At 47.3% G+C, this 19339-nt stretch overlaps 2 protein-coding genes across 3 annotated transcripts in view; one reads left to right on the top strand and one right to left on the bottom strand.

Annotated features, from left to right (window-relative positions):
- The window catches only part of Ptprg (protein tyrosine phosphatase receptor type G), a 703035-nt gene that overhangs the window by 94427 nt on the left and 589269 nt on the right, over nucleotides 1-19339 (top strand). The gene's annotated exons all lie outside the window — the stretch shown is intronic.
- Nucleotides 1-19339, bottom strand: part of LOC143267458 (uncharacterized) — a 50996-nt gene that overhangs the window by 1732 nt on the left and 29925 nt on the right. Inside the window, exon 4 of the mRNA XM_076545546.1 lies at nucleotides 1200-2164. Coding sequence (XP_076401661.1) covers nucleotides 1200-2164 — 965 coding nt within the window. The remainder of the gene's footprint in view (nucleotides 1-1199; nucleotides 2165-19339) is intronic.

Genomic DNA, 19339 nt, shown 5'->3' with positions numbered 1-19339 from the left:
CGATCAGCTCTGCCTTTTGGGCCGATGTTCCAGGTGGCAGTGGTGAGGTCCAAACTATCTCCGATTCGGTGGTGACGGCTGCTCCGGCCCTCCGTTCTCCTTCTTGGAGGAAGCTGTTCCCATCCATGAACCAGGCAGCAGGGTTGCGGGGTTGAGGGAGACAACTGGTCTGCACACCATTCGATCTGAGGGCTGCTGGACCAGAGCTTTTACCGCATGGGAGGATAACACAGTTAATGGCTGTCCCAAAGTCAGTTTCCCTGCATCCTTGAGCAAAACAGCAATAGCGGCTTCCCCACGCAGACAGGGGGGCGGGCCATCCTGCAGCTACCGGGCTTTTATGGCCCCAATCTCTGTACCAGCATTCCTTTTGCAAAGCCTGAGTTCTCGTCCACGAACAGTTCAAAGGGCTAGGACTTGTAGGGGGGTCCCTTTGGGTCCTGTCCAGATGTCAGCTGAACCTTTTTCTCGGTGGTCCTTTGATACCTCCTGTTACCTGTGGCCCCCTGGACCAAAGCTGTGCGGTCATTGAGAGAGCCTCCGGTATGGGTCAGGACTGAATGTTGAGCCCCGGTGTCCACTAGGAAGGTCACTGGCTGCCCCCTAATCTTGAGAGTTATCCTAGGTCGGGGGGAGGGGGTCTCCTGGCCTTGACCTCCCCAATCTTCCAGATTGAGGTCCCTTGGCTTAGGTCTCCGAGACCCTTGAGGCTTTTTTTGATCAGTCACGAGCCCAATGTCCTCTCTGTTTACAGTAAGCACTTTGTCTTTGTCAAGCAGTGTCCTTTTTTGATCTCCCGTCCTAACTTCCTAACTCCCTCTCTGACCTGTCCCTGAGACATTACAGTGGCCAGGACTTTTTTGTTTGTTTTTCCTCTCCCTCCATGTCTCTCTAAGTCTTTTTTTTTAAAAACGCGCTGCCGGCGTCTCTTTCTGGTAACCTGAGCCCAATCGGTAGGGGGTTAGAGCCCCTGGAGACCCGCTAAGAGCAACTGGCCAGAGATGTAGGTGTTCCCTACCTTCGCTGCTTTGTCCCGCCTTCCTCGTAGGCGACCAGCAATTGGGGAGGAAGCAGGAACTCATCCTCCGCTGTTTGGGGGCCGCTGCAGGAGCCGCCGGTCCCTCCGGCGCTGTCGGGGGGGTTGTAACACTCGGGGCGGGGTGACTCGGCGTCCATGGGTGACGCCGCCCCCTAGTCACCTTTTTCATATTGGGCCGGAGCCGGTCGTGGCACATCGCTGCGGGTCGCCGGCCAGGGGGCGGTCCCTCGCCGACCCCATCCCCGGCCCCGCCTGCGTGCCCCTGCTACATCCCATGTCCGCCTGCGCCGCCGCTGCCGACTGCGCCGCTCGGCCGCCCTCCGCGCTATCCACCGCCCCTCCGAGCGAGCGGCTGTGGGGCGTTGCCGGGACCGAGGCCGCCTGCGCCGCCGCAGGCTCCCCGCCACCCGGGTCCGGCTGGTCGCCGGCCCCGCCCCTGGCCCCGCCTGTGCCGCCGCGGGCCTCCGCCGCCCGGGTCCGGCCAGCCGCGCCGGGGGCCGCCGCGCTCCATGGCGGCTGGTCGCCGGCCCCGCCCCTGGCCCCGCCTGCGCCGCCGCGGGTCCCCGCGACCAGAATCCCCTGGTCTGCACCAGCTCTAAGTCGGCTGTTAGGCGCCACGCGGAAAACCACGGCCCGGCGGGGCGGACTCCTCCGCCCGCACGGGAGACATGGACAGCCGGGGAGAGCGGGGAGTGAGGGGAGCCCCCCCCAGCGCCGCCCCGGACCCCCGCGACCGCACCGCGGCCGCGCGGACGGGAGGAGGCGCGGGGAGCTCCGGCACCCGCCGCCGCCACCGCCATCACCGCTGACGGCCTGCGGGGACTGGGCAGGGGGCGTCCCGGCGCCCTAGCTTCCCGGCGGCCCCGCCTGCGCGTCGGCGCCATAACCTGCTGCCACCTGCGCACCCGCCTGCGCGTTCTCTTCTCCCGCACCCGCTTGCAAGCCTGCCCGCGCGCCCGCCTGCGCCGGAGCAGCGGCCTGCGGGGAGAGGAAAAGACTTGCTGGTGTGGGGTTAGGGAGGAACAGGGAGTGGGAGGGATCCGCCGATCTGGCTTCCTCGGCCCCGGGATTCGGCGAGCGCTGCTGCCGCCGGGGGGGGGGGGGGGCAGAGGGGAAGAGAAACGGCTTAACCCATGGGGGAGGTTCTGTTGTCAGGAGTCTCTACATGGCAATGTATGGGACCTGGTCCGGGTGGCCATGGGGACTGGAAGCAAAAACTTTTTTTTCTCCACCTGTGAAATAAGACTGAGGTTAAAGGTTCCCTGATGAGGCCATCTTATATCTATTTTTTTTTTTCTTTATTACGACTCCTTCGTTGTTGGCTCGTGTCTTTACGTCTGACCAGTGTTTAAGCATGAGGCTCAAGGGGGTGGTGACAGTCTGTCCTATGGCTGTTTCTAGGAGGAGAACGGTTAAACAGAAAACAAAAAACGACAGACCAATATAAATAAGACTAACACTCGCTGCGCGGCTTCGGTTCCAAACCGAAAGCAAAACCAGAAAAACCGTGCCCCCGGAGGGGTCTTTAAACCGTGCCCCCGGAGGGGTCTTCAGATGAACCGTGGAACGTCTTCCAGGTTCCCAGATTCCCCTAGGACGTCTCCCAGGGTTCAGTGGCGAAGTCCAGACCCGTCGGTCCCTCCTTTCAGATCCACTGACACAGACAGATTATCAGACGCAGGCGCGGAGACAAACAAACAACATTTAACACTCAGACAAACAGACAACCCTCAGACTGGACAGGGATGACATAAATCAAGGCCGGCCGGCTTACCTCCTGATGGTGGGTCGGTGGTCCCAGGGAGGGGTCTCAATCCCCGTACGGGCCACCAAATGAAAGACCCCCGGCTGAGATCTTTCTCCGGGAGAGACCCCAAACCCAAGGAACACACCGAAACCACAGATCAGATGCAAAAGCAAGAGGGTTTATTTAGACCAGGTACCTGGGGCGAAGTCTCTTGGAGGACTTGCGCACCTTCTTAGGGCAAGGGGGACTTTTTATGGGATCCCAGGGGCAGAGGCGCGGTTACAGAAGCGAGAAGCATAGTTACAGGGTCCCTATTGGTTGTTTCAAAGAAGGCCAGGGTGAACTTGGGGTCGCATGTGTGTGGCTGATTTGGCCTTGTCCAGGCCAGCTGCTTATTCTTCAAGGCCAGGGGCCCGCCATAAAATATCAACTGTCTTACTCCCAAGGCTGCTGACCACAGTTATCTTTTTTAAGGCTGGCCATAGCTATCTCTGTCAAGGCCGGGTAGCTGGCTATGGCTGTGAACTCCTGTTTTTCTGATTCCTGCAGAATGGCGTTTCTTAGGCTAAGTTATGGGGGGGAGCATTTCATTGGCCCAAAGCCCCATGTCCTCATAATGGAGCGGGGGTCTTTCATACTAGCCAACATTTCATTATAGAACAGTTACTGGAAGATGTAGGCCGTGGAATCTGCTGGGCATTGCTTCCAGAAAGTCCATATTGTATTTTTTTTTTTAACATATAACAGATAACCATCCTCTTGTATACCTTCTAGCCATCCCTAGATTACCACGACAGTCTAGAGAAATAGTTATGCTGTGCTGTTTAATAGATAGTGACAAGGGAAAGAGTCTTTATTCATCACAGGCCCAATTTTCTGTTTTTACCAAGTTTTTTTTTGCATCTGTGGTTGGTTGGATCGGATTAAGTGGAGTTCATGGATAGGGAATTTCCCCAACTGTGCATAAAAGACTGGAAAGGTAGCTTCGAAAAAGCAGGGACCAAAAGAGATACATGTTTTAAAATCACCCCCCAGTGAGGAGGAGTATTATCATGTGACCTGACAATGTGCTGTGTGATTGTAACTTTGTTTCTACTTGTGTACGGACATTCTGCATCATGTCCACAGTGGTTTGCAGGCGGCTTTTTCACCTCACGCTGAGCTTTTCCTATTTCTTCTTTTTAAAATATTTGTTTTTATTAGTATTTTTTCGCTCTTTCTTTACTCTTCCCTCCCCCCCTTTTGGAGACAGGGTCTCTCTATATAATCCTCACTGTCCTGGAACTCATTTTGTAGACCAGGGTGGCCTTAACTCAGAGATCTGCCTGCCTCTGCTTCCCAAGCTCCAAGATTAAAGGTGTGCACCACCACACCCAGCCTTATTTTGTAAAATTTTTAATTGTGTTGTTTGTATATGTGCACGCGAATACAGGTGTTCTTGGATGCCCAAGGAATTAGGTCCCCTGAAGCTGGTTCTGAGCTGCCTGAGTGTTGGGAAGTGAGTTTGGGTCCTCTGGAAGAACAGTGTGTGCTCTTAAACACCGAGCCACCTCTCCAGGTGTACCCCTCCCACATGTATATAAAATCGTATATTTATTGTGGGTAAACCTGGGGGTGTTAGTTCCTTCCTCACCATGTATGTGAGTCCCAGCGTTCACATTTAGGTTGTCAGGCTTGGAGCCAAGTGTTTTTTGCCCATAAGCTATTTTGTCAGCCCAGAGTTCCCCATTTCTTCAAGGTCCCTTTTCTGACAGTATCCTGCTCCCTTCCTCATCATTAATCTTCAATTAATGGATCGACATCTATTTTCCTGTCGGCTTGTGGATGGACATTGACTGTTTCCAGTGTTGGTAAACAATGCTTTCGTTTACACTGTATCATGTTCCGGTATCACTGTATCAGGGAAGAACAGACTTGAAGCCCACGGATCTGTATTGAACTCTGTCTTTGCTTTGTTGGGGTTCATTTTGCTGCCTTTTGCTCCTTTGTGGCACCCCCTTGCCTTTTAACTTTTCCTGTTCTCCTGGGGAAATGCGTCTGGTGTAAGAGCCAGCTCCGGTGTGTTTGTGTGAGGATGAAGTGAGCCGCAGGAGCAGGAGTCTGCTGCCAGCAGCTGCCATCAGTGCCTTGCTAACTGGAAAACTGGAAAGGAGCAAGCCTGGCCAGTAAGGACCACAAGTTATTGGGTGGTGTCATGTTGTCCTTGCCCTGCTGGTCTTGGATGTCCTCATGGGAGTCTAGTGCAGGACATGGGAGTGGGAATTACTCCAGAGACTGGAGTTGTTCTTTATGACTTTTAAAACATTGAATTTTATATGCATTGGTGTGAAGCTAACAGATCCCCTGGAACTGGAGTTACAGATGGTTGTAAGCAGCCATGTGGGTTCTGGGAATTGAACCTGGGTCCTCTGGAAGAACAACCAGTCCTCTTAACTGCTGAGCCATCTCTCCAGCCCTTATTTATGTCTTTTTATGATATCTGTAGAGTGCCTAATACTTGACATGTGGCTTCAAGGTTTCTCTCTCTCTCTCTCTCTCTCTCTCTCTCTCTCTCTCTCTCTCTCTCTCTCCCTCCCTCCCTCCCTCCCTCCCTCCCTCCCTCCCTCCCTTTCCTTCCTTTCTTTTCTAACTTGCTCTGTAGGCCATGCTATCCTTGAACTCATCGAGATCATCCTGCCTGTGCCTCCTAAGTTCTGGGATTAAAGGCCCGAGGCTGTTATGCCTAGCTGTCATCAAATTTTGATAAGCTTAAGAGATAAAGGTAGAATTCTTGTCCACTTTTGCTTCATGTGTTTGGGGCTCAGTTGGTAGGTGGGTAGGTCCACCTTTCTTATCACTTGCCTTCCTCTTCTGGGTTCTGTGTAGCTATAGTTTCATGGTGTAGGTTGAGATAAAGTCATAGGCACTGTACCACTTTTATTCCTTTGTGTGACATCTGGTCCTAGAATAGTGCCAGGTTACATCATAGGTACTTGAAAAGATGGATTAGATTAATGTTATTGTTGAAGGGTGGCTAGCTGCCTTTCCCAGGAAGTACTTAATTACTGTAAGCATGCTCATTGGTGGCTGCACATTTTGTGTACATCACTGTGATGGTAGATGTCATTTATAAGTTTTCCTTTTCTGAGTTTGTGTTTCCTGACCATTTCTGATTGGAAGCAAAAGGTGAGATGGTGTGGCTTTGATCTCGGGTTAGCAAGAAGAGTCCCCCACAATCCCAGTTCACGTGTGAGTATCATTGGGAATGCCGTGTACAGACAGAAATGTAGGATGGGTAGATCTGAGGATGAAGGGGACAGACTGTCTGAAGTATCAGTGGCAATTACTTGATACCAGTGGCTTTCATTTTGGTGATAATATTTTAGAAATTCCCTTTCATGGGTTTCTTCTCCAAGTGTATCCAACTTTCTAACAGAGAGCGTTTACCTGATTTTGTTTTCTGGCTTGATTAGGACTCAGAATCATTAGTATTCTTGAATACCAGTTTTAGTTGTTTAATTGGTCCTGGGTCTCCTGGGTCATTTCCAACCTCCCTGAGCACTGACATTGTTTACTTTCAATGTCCTTGTTTCCTGCTCTCACATCTCCATTGTCTTAATGTGTTGTTTACTGTAGAAATATTTTTATTGACCCTCAGGACATGCAAACCAGACTGGACTTGAACTCTCTCTCCCACATGCTGGGACAAAAGTAGTGCCATCATTAATGACATACCTTTTCTTGGGATTGGTTATGCCCTGTTCCCTCTATGTTCTGTCCCTCAACTATTGCTCAAGATTCAGTGATTACAAATGAAATAAATTTAATAAGCTTCAAGACAGTTCTTTCCAACTGAGCCTCATGGAGCTGAGGTGGCTGCTTTTGCCCTTCTGATTATGAGGCTGCCCTGGACACCTGCCCCAGGGAGACCCAGCTCTGTTGAGATTGAGATCTCCAGGAACTGTAGGACTGATCTCTGGATTTGGGATGAATGCTCTTTGTGTCCTGAATTCGTTTCTCTCCTTCAACACGCTTGGACCTCTGTTGCCATGAGTCTTCAGAGGCTGGCAAACGGTAGCAACAGGAATGTTTTGTCTCGAGTTGAGCAGGTGCCAAAGCCTGCATGAACCCAGATGTCAGTGGCAAATGAGTGTCCCAGGAGAGTGTCCAGCTGAGCTCTTGGAAGCAGGCAGAAGGTTATAGGAAGCTGTGTGCCATTGTGATCAGGAGCTTTATGTGCTTTGGCGCAATTCCACAGCAGTTTGAGCTTGTCCACCTTGAGAACAAGGACCTCTGTGATCTTTGCTTCTGTGTTTTCTGTTCTGCCCACCTCGTCTCCATCATACCTTTTCAATTTCCAAGCTGTGTTTGCTATTTTACCACATTCCTCTGAAATAACTGTTTGTCATGTTGCTTATTTCCCTAGCTGGGATGTAAGTCCTCTGATACCCAAGGATTTGGACTGCCTGTATGTACTAGATGGCAACCATAGAATGAAAGGATGAATCTACTGTTGGTTCCTGGTCACAACCCTGTGTTTTTCCTTCTTTTCCCTTTCTTGGTCACATCCAGGAAAAGATCATCATTCGATGACAAGTTGGGTGTCTCATACCCAAAATACTTGGGATCAAAAGTATTTCAGATGTTTTTAGATTGTATAATATTTGAGCATATATATAAAATGGAGTTTCTTGGGGATGAACTCAAGTCTAAATGTAAAATGTGTTTTATGACTATCATATGTACATAGCTGAAAAATAATTCAGTATAATACACATTTTTGTGCATGAAACAAAATTTCAACATGATGTCAGATGTGGATTTTTCCACTAGTGTTATGTTGGATCTTAGTTTTGAATTTTGGAGTATTTTGGATTTAGGGGTTTGGGTGAAGAATGGTCTGCCTGTACATGGCATTAGAGCTTTAGACATTGTTGATTGCTGGCTGTCTTCTTGGCCCTGGTGAGCTTTGTTTCAGGTCACACAGCTTGCTTAGAAGGATGTCTGGAAATTGTTGACAGCTCTCAGCCTATGAGGACCTGTTGTGTTCCCTCCTTTCTCTCCTGTGTTCCCTTTCCCAGACAGCCCCCTCTGGGGTCCTCTAGTCTGAAATCCTTGCTGAGCCCTGCTTTGAAGGGTCCTGAGTCATGACCTGTTGTAAATCACACAGACTTCTGATTGTTTTATTCTTGTAGCTCCAAAGCTGTCATTCTGATGAGCTAGTCTCAGAATTATGTAGCATATAGGATGTGTTTTTTTCTCCTTGCCAAAGGCTGTGTTTGTGCAAGTCTAAACACTGCTCCTCAGCTGAGTATTTTCTCATTCAGTTTTTGAGCATTTCTGACTGTGCTGGTTCACTGGAGAGGAGGATGCTTGGGTAATGCGTGTGCTTTGGAAAATGAAGATACCTTGTCTGCACATCGGTCTAGGCAGGAAGGAGAATCACAGCACAGCCTCCTGAGTTTGATTCTTCCGGGAATCAAGATCTTAACATTTGTCTTTAAACCTTTGGGTTGAAATTCCTTGTTTTTCCAAGAGTATGTTAAGATCCATGGTCACAGACAGTAGACTTCATTTGAATGGCCCTGATTGTTAAGAGGCGTAGGCCACGGAGGTGGGATTTGTTGTTCTCGTTCACCTAAACTTAATGTTTCTAGTTCTTTATTCATTTTAAAATAAACTCATTAAACTTGAAGATAAAAGTCAACACTTTAAGCAGATAGAGATAGAAGGTACGAGGCTGTAACAGAAATGAAGACTATTGTGTGAGAAAAAATTGGTTTCAAAGGAGATAAACATCAACCAGCCTGATAGCAGTGCTTTAGGGTTGTGATGCAGGTCAGAGCTTGTGCTCTCTAAAGGCAGCTGGGTGGTACTGGCTGTGTGGACAAACCCCCTGAGCAGGAGGTTCAACGCGCAGACTGCCCCCTGACTAATCTTCGGAGAGCTCTTGTGCGCAGTGTGGCAACAATGGTGCAGAATAGTTACATTGGTTGGTGGGAGCTCCACCTGTCTGTCACACATACCTGTGAGTGGTTGCCATAGTTACATTTCTCACTGCTGTGCAGCTGTTGGGCAGTCCAGCCCTTCATGGTGGGGAAGTCATGGCAGCAAGAACTTAGGGAGATGGTCACATTGCCCCAGAAGTTGGGAAGCAGAGAGAGGTGGATGCTAGTGCTCAGATTCGTTACTCAGTCTAGGATCCCAGTGCATGGAATGGTGCCCCCACATTTATAGTGGATCACTCCACCTCAGTTCTCCTAGTCTATGGACTCTGTCCCACACACAGATGTTTGTCGTCTTGGAGATTGTGGATCTGGCTAGGTTTAGCAGCATTACCCATCTCCTGGTAAAATTATTTCACAGCAGTAATAGAACAGTAACAACACCCTACTTCATGGCATTGGTACAAGAACTAAAGGATCTGATTCAAAAAGAGCTTCCAGAGTAACGCCTGGTTCCCTGTAACGACGTGTGTGTATTAGGCAGATGATGTCTTATGTGACCCATTAAACAAATGAGTATTTTTCTTCTGGTTTAGGGGATAGATCCCAGGCTTCGTGCATGGTGAACACACACTTACTATTGAGCTGTATCCTACTTCTTTCCTTTTATCGTGCATATGTGTGCATGCAGAGGGCAGCCTTGAGTGTTATTTCTCACCTTGCTTGACCTTTTTTTATTATTACTAATTTTATTCTTGGTGTTTTGAGATATGGTTTCTCACTGGCCGGAGACTCCCTGAGTAGGCTAGCTGGCCAGCGATTCTGAGGGGCGGCGCACCTGTTTCTGCTGCCTCTACACTCATGCTTGTACCAAGAAGCATTTTACTGACCAAGCCATCTCCCCTCAGCCTCCCGCCCTCACCCCCCACTGATTAGTGAGACTGAAGGCTTGTTAGTTTTATCAACTTTGGAGGGGAAGTTCCTTCTGGGTGGCAGACCCAGGCTTGTGACTGATACTTCTTGACTTGTTTCTTTCTGAGCTTCCTCTTGTGCTGTGGATGTCTTGTTTATCTGCTGCCCGAGGCAGTTTAGAATATATAAGCATTTATGCAGCTGAATGTTCCGTACGATGACAGCATCCTTCGGGAATGACTCTAGGCCAGGGCATTTCATCCTGCTCTAAAGACAGGAACACTGGAAACTAAGGAACAAGGAGATTCCATTTTGTTTAAAATCCTACCTTCTTTTGATTAAGATACATCATGTTTTTAATCAGCCCTTCCTCCTTTGTGCTGTCTCAGTGTGTAACCTCAGTGCAAGTTATCTGTAAGAACACAGCCTTGTATGCACGAAACCCCAGATTCTGTAAGCTTGTTTTGAAATGAGATTGTAGAAATCATGATACGGGATTTCCTCATCTCAAAACATCCCAAATGCAGTGAAACCTGGACATTTTGAGCATCAAAACGTGTTGAATGTTGGAACATCTCAGATTTTAGGTGCTCAGAGTAGAGACACTTATCTGAAGTCTACGCAAATATTACCAAACCCCAAACTCCCAAATCTGAATGTTTCTGCTCTCCATCATTTCAGATATGGGTACCCAATCGGAAAGAGTTGTAATTTAGAAATGCTGGGTCAAGAAAGCCCCAACAATAACAAGGATAGAAAATGCAGCCCCAGTCCTTTTTTAAGTATTGATAACATACAAGTTAAACACCAGACTTGACATCTCCCCCAGTACAGATGCCCTCATTCCGCATCCTTTCGTACGCCTGTAACTCTCCTGTTGAGTAGACCAGCCTGTACAAACCAGTATGGTTCAGAATATTTGGATTTCTTACCTTTCTTAGGGAGGGTTAAAATACTTTAACTTTAAAAATATGTCCACAAATACCTGGGTAATTCCTCAGAAGTCCATATAATTCTCCCATTGCAGGTGGGCTAGGCTTGTTGATTTGAATTTACAAGTTGCACAATAAGGTTGAAGTAGGTGAACCACAGGCTTGTTCTCTTGGGTCACTGATTGTGGGGGAAGCCATGAGCCACATGGTGAGTGTCTGGCAGCTCTGTGGAGAGGCTGGGGTGCAGCTGATGCTGACAGACCTCGAGTGAGCCTGGAAGGCCTCCTCTGACCAAGTCATACATCCCAGGCAGTTCCTTCACTTTTACCTCGTTAGAAACCCAAAGGCAAAACCACCTTGTCAGTCCCAGGAGGGAAGACCAGGAGTCTGAGTGACCCTGTTGGAGAAGATAGCACTCATGCCAACACAGCTTTCAGAGAACCTGCTCTAGAATCCTGGTTTGCCCGTATCGTGAGCTTGCTGTGTGGTTGCTGTGGGAAACACCATTGGCTTGGCGGGACCGATTGCTACACGTAGTTGATCACTAGTTTCGATTACTGATGGGATTCGCCAGTTTGCCTGTAACATCACTTTCTGGGCGCACGCACACACACACACACACACACACACCCTCTGCATGGGACCAGCAGTGGTGAGGGACCCCTGGCTAGTACCTTTTAGGGACAGAAAAGAGAATGTTTTGGGGTTACCTGAACAAAAACAGATACGTCCTGATAATGATTTTGAAAGATTTCCCAAATAAGAATCAGCATCTGTATCTTTGTTCACATCACTCAGAGTGTTGGAGTGGAGGTAGACAGAGGGGTGCTTTAGAAACAAGCGTCATGGTCGGAGAGAGTAGAGAGAAACTGTCTTTATTCATTTTCAGGTCAGGTAGCTTCTGATGAGGCTTCTTAGTTTTCAAAACAAGTAAAGGGAGCAGGGACAAGGAGCCCACTCATGGTGGAATGAAATCTACTTGAAGATTGTATCTCCATAAAGACGTGTGTGTGTGTGTGGGGGGGGGCGGGGTTCAGCCCCGATGCCGGCATCACAGAGTACAGAAGCCTCTCAGAAGGTGTATCTGTGTGTGTGTTTTAAAGAATGGACATGTTGCATGGTTTTCAGGAGCTGACACTCTCTGGATTTCAGTAGACCTTTGTTGGAGTGGGGCTGAATGACATCGGAGGCTATGGGAAGGCCTGTGTGTGTAACGTGCAGGACAGTCATCTGGGCTGCCACCGGTGGGTGTGCATTTCTCCTGACCCCCGAGAGAACTCTGGTTGTGATGGCCCGGGGCAGTGTAAAGCTTAGGTCATGGTGCACTTTCTGTTCTGCAGTGTCGGCCTCAGTGATGTAGATCTTCAGCTTGGTAGTGACGAATTCAGAGCTGTTGGCATTGACTCTGCAGCTGGATCCTATTAAGTCGACTGTTGCTACGCTGCCACCGCACACCCGCCTTGGAGTAAGGCAGGCGCCATGCTCCTGTCACTTCCAGGCAGATGCTGATCAGTTGTGACTCCAGCAGAAAGCTGTGTTCAGGGGACTCTGATGGTGGCTGAGACTGGAGCTTTTCATCGGACGACCCCTCCTCACTCTGTGTTGTCTCAAGTCCAGGGGGATGAATAACTTGATTTCTTTCACTTAAAATCTTTCCAATAAACTTGAATATGGGTTTAAATATGTCAGTAAAAGTGATTTGTTTTTTACCTTTGTGCTATGAGGGACACAGTGCAGGTGGAAGGCATTACAGGTATATGTCAAGTAGGATGTTTGTCTGAATGGTATATGATATTTAATGAATTGGACATCTTCTGTTTTTGTTTTAGATTCTTTAAAGGAGCACCTTTAGCGAGTGGAATTTTCTGATAGATCTTAGTACCTCCATTGCTCTGATCCATTTGAATAGGGCTCTCATGAGGGGAAGATTCACATAGTATATAAGCATATATGTATATATGTAAATATGTCATATTTTTTATTTGTGTGCATAGGGTATATGTGTGAGGAGGCCAGAGGAGAACCTGGGGCCCTGCTCTGTCACTTTCCATTCCCTTGAGACAGGGTCTCTCACTGAATCTAGAGCTAGGCTGATGGCCAGCAAGTGCCTAGTGATGGTGCACCATAGTGCCAGGCACACACGGCTGGCTGGCGCTTTCTCTCTCTCTCTCTCTCTCTCTCTCTCTCTCTCTCTCTCTCTCTCTCTCTCTCTCTCTTTCTGAGTATTTTGAATTCTAGTGCTTGCACAGCACACTCTCACCTACTCTTACCCGTTCTTGCTCTCACCCGAGCTGTCTGTCCATCCCCGAGGATTCTGATTCAATGTCAGATTCAGTTTTGCTCAGGTATGTGCTGTGGTCAGGGTGAAGCTGTGAGGAACAATCGTGTGCCTGCTCCTACCTCTCTACCATCAGAGCAGAGAGCAGCCTAGTTCAGACATGGACTCAGGTAGTACTTCTTTGGGCCTTCTGTTTTCCCTGCCCCTTTACTGGAAATTCCGTTTACCATCATTGCACAGAATCAGGCAGATTCGCTTAGCTAACGTTTTCTGTATAGATGCAACTGTATTTTATAGAGACTTCAAATTGTCCTGACAGACTTGGAGCAAGTTAAAAATTCCAGAGCAAAAGATTGTGTTTTTAATAAATAAATATAACTAACTCATTAAATATTTTACTTTCATGAGAGTGAATATGCTTAAAATACATTGTACGCTTATGAAGATGTCCTTGTGTGACCTAGTACCACATGCAATGAAAACACACTAATGAAAATTTAAAAATACATTAAAAAAATAAGAGAATGAAGGTGAGGATCTCAGTTGGAAGTTTCACATGTAAATTGGAGAGGTCCACAAAGTGACACAAAGATTTACTGTCTAAATGAGACGGCCAGAAACAGGTGCGCACGCAGCTCGGTAAGTGAAGAATGATGTTAACCTTTCCTGAATGCTGTGGCTATCGAGTTTGGGGCAGAAAATCCTATAAAGGAGGACGAGCTGCAGAGTGTAATAAACTGCCAGGCGCTTGATGAAACCTTCTTCCTCTTAGCTGGCTGGCCAAGTTCAAGGGCGTCGCCGAAGGCCCCTTACTGGTGCGAAGGTGATGAGATTTCTCTTCTCCTGCTAGCTGTCCGAATTACTTCTGGCCTTGACAGAGACGCAGGCTCCCACTCGATAGCAAGTCAGAGCCTTGGGATATCTCATTTCCCTTAAGTTAAACCTACCAGTCTTCATTTGTCCGGTGATTCCCCCACTGGGCGGTGTGTGTGGTAAACATGACAAGCTTGTGCCCGGTTCCCCGCCTCTTAGTGTAGGCTGTGGCTTGCAGCATGGCCCCGGTTTCTCTGGGCTGTCTCTTCTGGTCTCTGCCGGTCTCTGCTGGCTAACCCAGGGAAAATCATGTTTTGTAGGGCTGATGGGAAGGTCAGATGAGGTGGTAAACACCAAGTAGCTTCCAGGGTCCCCTCTGACTGCATTGCTGTGTATCTAAGACCCAGTTTCTCGACTGTCGTCTAAATGCCACTTTGGACATTCTGGGCCAGATGATTCTTGGTGCTGGGCTCATCCTGAGCTTTAAAGGTGGGGTGGGGGTTATTTCTATTTTTTATGTATTGGTGTTTTGCCTGCAGATCTATGTGTGTACCACCTGCATGTAGTGCCATAGACGCCACAAAAGAGCACTGTGCTCCTAGGAGATGGAGTTAGAGATGGTTGGGAGTGCTGGGGATCCAGCCCAGGCCCTCCAAAAGAGCGGCCTGTGCTTTTCACTGAGCACCTTAAGCTGTTTAACAGTACCTCTGACCTGTCTTAGATTTACTTCTGTACTCTTTTCACTTTATGACCCAGACATTTTTTCCAGGAATAGTATATTCTTGCCTACTGATAAAAAGGTACTTAGGAAAAATATATCAGGTTTTTCTTCTTTAAATTTTTATTTTTATTTTTATTTGTGTATATGCATGAGGTCTCTCTCTCTCTCTCTCTGTGTGTGTGTGTGTGTGTGTGTGTGTGTGTGTGTGTGTGTGTGTGTGTGTGTGGTATGTGCATATGACTGCCTCTAGAGGCCAGGAGAGGGCATTGTAAACCTCAGTTGTTTGCCTGCAGTGGCTGCTGGAGTCTGAACTCTGTTTCTCCAGAGGAACATACACACACCTAAACGCTAAGCCCCTTCTCCAGCACAGGTATTTCTTTTATTTAGAAATAGTTGAGAGAAACTGGGAATATACCTCAGTTGGTAGAGTGCTTGTCTAAGCAACAAATTCCAGTTTTCACCCCCACCACTGAATGGGTGTTGCGTGCTTGTAATCCCGGGCAGTGGAGATTGGACAGAAGGTCAATCCTGGCTACATAGTGAGTTCAAGACCATCATAGGGTATATAAAACCTAGCCTCAAAATAAATTAATAAAAAGTGTCGTAGAACAGAAACTTAAAATGAATAGGTGGCTTCAATTTAATAATTGCTTTTATAGTTAATGAAATTACATCCAAATGCCTCTTGCTGCAAACTCTGGGCTCTGAATTTGTTAAATTCATTAAAAAGTGCTTTGAATGCATTGGCCCAGCTATTTCCTCCTTCCTATTGCCTAAAGCCAGCCTTAATCTTTCTTGGATGGCTTTGAAGTATCACTGGAAATGGTGTCTGAGCCTCCATCATAACAAAGAACTCCACTCTTAAATAAGCCACATGTAGCCCACGAGGAAGCTCCAAACTGGAGCATGCCTCCAGCAAGTTAAACTGCATCACTTAGGTACCATTAGATGTTCCAATTCTATATCCTTCTTGAAAATTTCCTGCTTTGAAGATTGATAGACCTTGACATAGGGATGGAAAGAAAGGTTCTTCCTAACTTTTGTTAGAAAATTTAGCATCTTTGCTATAACCAAAATCAAGAGCAAAAGTGTGTGCATGAGCTGCATCTGCGGTAATGTCTTCTAGTCAGGGTTACTGTTGGTGTGACGTAATACTGGGACCAGAAGCAACTTCAGGAGGAGTTTATTGTTCTTACACTTCCATGGCACTGTTCATCATCCAAAGAAGTGAGGGCAGGAACCTGGAAGCCCATGGAGGGGTGCTGCATACTGGCTTGTTCCTTTTGGCTTGCTTAGCCTGCTCACTTATAACACCCAGGACCACTAGCCTAGGAGTGGCACCTCCCACAGTGGGCTGGGCCTTTCCCCATCAATCACTGAGCAAATGCCATATAGGCTTACCTGCCTACAGCAAGATCTTATGAAGGCATTTTGTCAATTGTCACTGTGTCTAGTTGACAACTAACTAGCCAGCACAGGCAATACAGGCATTTGAAAACCAGCACCCATAACAAACTGATACATGATGTGCACCAGCTACCATAGTCTGTCTCTTTACAGGTATTTTTTACCATTTGTGTGTGTTTCCATGTGTGTGTGTCCACATGCATGGTCATACAAGTTGGAAGAGGGCATTGGATGCTTTGGGGCTGGAGTTACAGGCATTTCTTAGCCATCTGACACGGATGATAGAATCTGAACTCTGGTCCTCACAATGTAGCAGCGAAGTACTCTTAAGCACCAAGCTATCTCTCTAGCCCTTTCTCACTCCTGTTTTAATTCTCTCAGTCTGGCATTCTCTTTTTAATTCTCGTGCTTCCCAGAATGAGCCTGCAGGAGTTCCATTAAGCCATCCCCTTTGTGCCACACTGGCCATGACGCCTTAGGCCTGTAATACTGGCACTTGGAAAGTAAGGCAGGAGCCTGAGAAATCTGCTCTCCCCCAAGTCAAAGGCAGTTGATCTTCCAGGGTCATTATTCAATCAGCACTGGAAGGTGGACCCTACCTAATGGGGGAAAAGACACAGTAACCAACGGTAGTAGAATTAAAAACCAAATAAGCTTCCAGTCCTAGTGTGCCTGCTGGCCTGGTTTGGGTTCTTTTTTTGCAAGGAATTCCTTTTTTCTTTGTTCACGTGTGCATTGGTGCATCACTGGGATTAGTCTTTATTTCTAATAGGAAGATCACACATAGTCAAACCTGCTGATCCACAGTGAGCATGCGCGCGTGCATGGATGTCTATATAGAGGGGCTAGATATGGATGCAAATATCCTGCCCAGTGCTATCCAACTATTAGCTATGAGTCTGGTCCTTGGTCATTAAGTTGATCCTGTGGATGCTATGAATTGATACTTTGAACCACATCTCATGGACAGTGAATACTATCAGTGCTTGTAAACAAGGGTGTTTTGGGCACTAGCAGCTCCTTTTGGTGACTTGTTATTTTGCTACAAACAATAATAATTTTTAATTAAATTTTAACTATACTTTGATCAGACTTTCCTTGCCACAATTCCTCCCAGATTCTCCCAATAGCAGATTTTAATAGTTGACATGGAGATCACAGTGACTTACCAACCCTAAAGTATTTACTCCTTTGGGACTTTAGCATATAATCTTTTTTTTTTTTTTTTTTTTGGTTTTGGTTTTTCAAGACAGGGTTTCTCTGTGTAGTTTTGTTGCCTGTCCTGGATCTTGTTCTGTAGATCAGGCTGGCCTCGAACTCACAGAGATCCACCTGGCTCTGCCTCCTGAGTGCTGGGATTAAAGGTGTGCACCTCTGCTGCCCGGCTACATATATATCTTAAAAAAAAAAAAAAAGAAAAGAAAAGAAAAAGAAATCTGTGTACTGAACATGCAGGAATGTTCTCATCTATACATATAGTCTAGAAAATTAGGACAAACCACAATTCTACAAACTTTCAAATACAGCTTAGTTAAAATTCATCTTATATTCTGATGGTCCAAATGTATGAAGCTGTCCTAGTGTTCTGAACAGTATTGTAGTATTTATATAGTATTCATGTTCCTCAAGGCACCCCCAACAGTCTGCTTCTCAAGAGAGAGGAGTGAAATACCAAGAAAAAGATGAAGACGAGGGTGAGGGCCGGGCCGGCTGGTCACACTGGCCATGCGTGTGCAGTGAGGGTGTTGCAGAGAGAAAAGTAAGTGTGCACAGAATCTCTGCGGAGTGAGGCTTTCGCTCCGTGTCGGCTTTGAAAACAGGCCCTCACACTTGCCATGTCCCTCATTGTTTTTATGTACACATCTCGGAACAGACTGCCATGGTGACTTTACAGAAAACACATGGTGATGCCCGAGTGTGGAAGGGGGAGAGCAAGGCATGAGTTTTCTCTTGTCGAGGCAGAAGTTATGCAAATCTGTGGAAAGCATTAGAGGCAGTATTGTGAGCCTTTAGCTTGTTTTATTGCTGTTTTAAAAAGGTTATTCTGTGACCATTACCCTCTGCCAAACATGACTGCCCCTTCTTGGAGTTTGAATGAGGTCTTCGAGCTGAATCGCCCCATATGTGACCCCCCCAAGAGATGGTATTATCTCGGGCTGAAGCCCTACCTAGTGTTCCACTACTGCTGTCAGTTATTAGGAAGCTTCGCCCCACAACTCAAGCTTCTGTCTGCAGTTACTCAGGACTGCGACAGGAAGCTGACTGCTTAGGCCAAATGCACAGAGTACTTCTTTAGTATATGCCAAATCCATGGTGGCCTAGATTTTTTTTTTTTTTTTGGTTCATTCATTATGCTGAACTTTAGTTAATATAGAAATACTTTCTAATTACAGTTCTGTCCCCTGGTAGATGGATAGTATGCATTGTATTTTTAGCCTTGGCATTTACTTCCAGGCCTCTCTGTGAACAACGAGTTCTGGATTGCTTTCTAAGACTGGGGTTTTCAAACTTGACTTTGTCTTGAGAGCAAGTGGGACTTCCCTCCATCAGAACAGAAAAAAAAAAGGAGCCTACCTGCCAGCCTCCCGCAGGGCTTCTGCAGCACCTCCCAGCCTGAAATGTCTCTTGCTTATTGAGCCGGAGAAGCAGAAGGACCCATTCCAAATGGACTGACAGCACAGGTCTGGGGATGCCGTAGTGCTAAGTGCCTGCCTAGTATGTGGGAGCCCCGGGAAGGAAGACACGTGTGTGGGAACGGTGACAGTTCATGCTTGTCAGGTGCAAAGTCATGGATGTGGCCCGTAGCAAGCATGCACAAAAAATCCCCACAGTGGTTTGCTTCGATGCTGGAACCCCAAATAAGAGGCCGGAAAGGACAGTGCTACATAGCACCATCCTGTCTGCAGCCTGCCCGCTTGCTCCTAGGGTGTGTAACATCATCCATTCCCTACTGCCCCCTTACTCCTTCTTCCCATCTCAGACCTTACCACTGTAGTCGATAAAATTCCTTACCACTACAGTCGATAAAATTCTGTCTATTTCACGTAAGAGCCCGTTTGGACCTACTAATTTGGATGCATTGCTCTATGAGTGACTGTTTTCATTTTTCTTTTTTTTAATTGAGGAGTTTCCTGCTTGGAGGCACACTATGCTCGCTTACTTAAAATTCTCTTGGGCATGCATCACTTTTGTGGTAGGCAGTGTCTGTGAAATGGATGCCCAAACCTGTTGTCCTCGAGACAGTGGGCATGGACTGAGAAGGTGCTGTGTCTGCCTTGGTTGGGGCTGACACAGTGACAGATGGTCTAGGAGGTCTCAAAACCCAAAATATGCACCGCCTGTGACTGTAGACGATATGTGAGTGTAGCTTTCAGGAGACAGAGGCAGTTTGACAAGGTGGCTAAGAGTTTTTCATTCAAACCCATGTGTGATGACACACTCCTGTAATCCTAGCACTCAGAGGTGGAGGCAGTAAGATGACCTTGGAGTTTGAGGCCAGCTATGTGTTGAGTCTGGGTCGGCCAGGGAAGTAAGACAAAACTCTGTTCTTAAACTGTCTCAACCCC

The sequence above is a fragment of the Peromyscus maniculatus genome, chromosome 9 (assembly GCF_049852395.1).
Source record: "Peromyscus maniculatus bairdii isolate BWxNUB_F1_BW_parent chromosome 9, HU_Pman_BW_mat_3.1, whole genome shotgun sequence".
NCBI lineage: Eukaryota > Metazoa > Chordata > Mammalia > Rodentia > Cricetidae > Peromyscus > Peromyscus maniculatus.
Note: the sequence above shows the minus strand (reverse complement) of the source record. Positions and strands in the feature narration are given on the sequence as shown.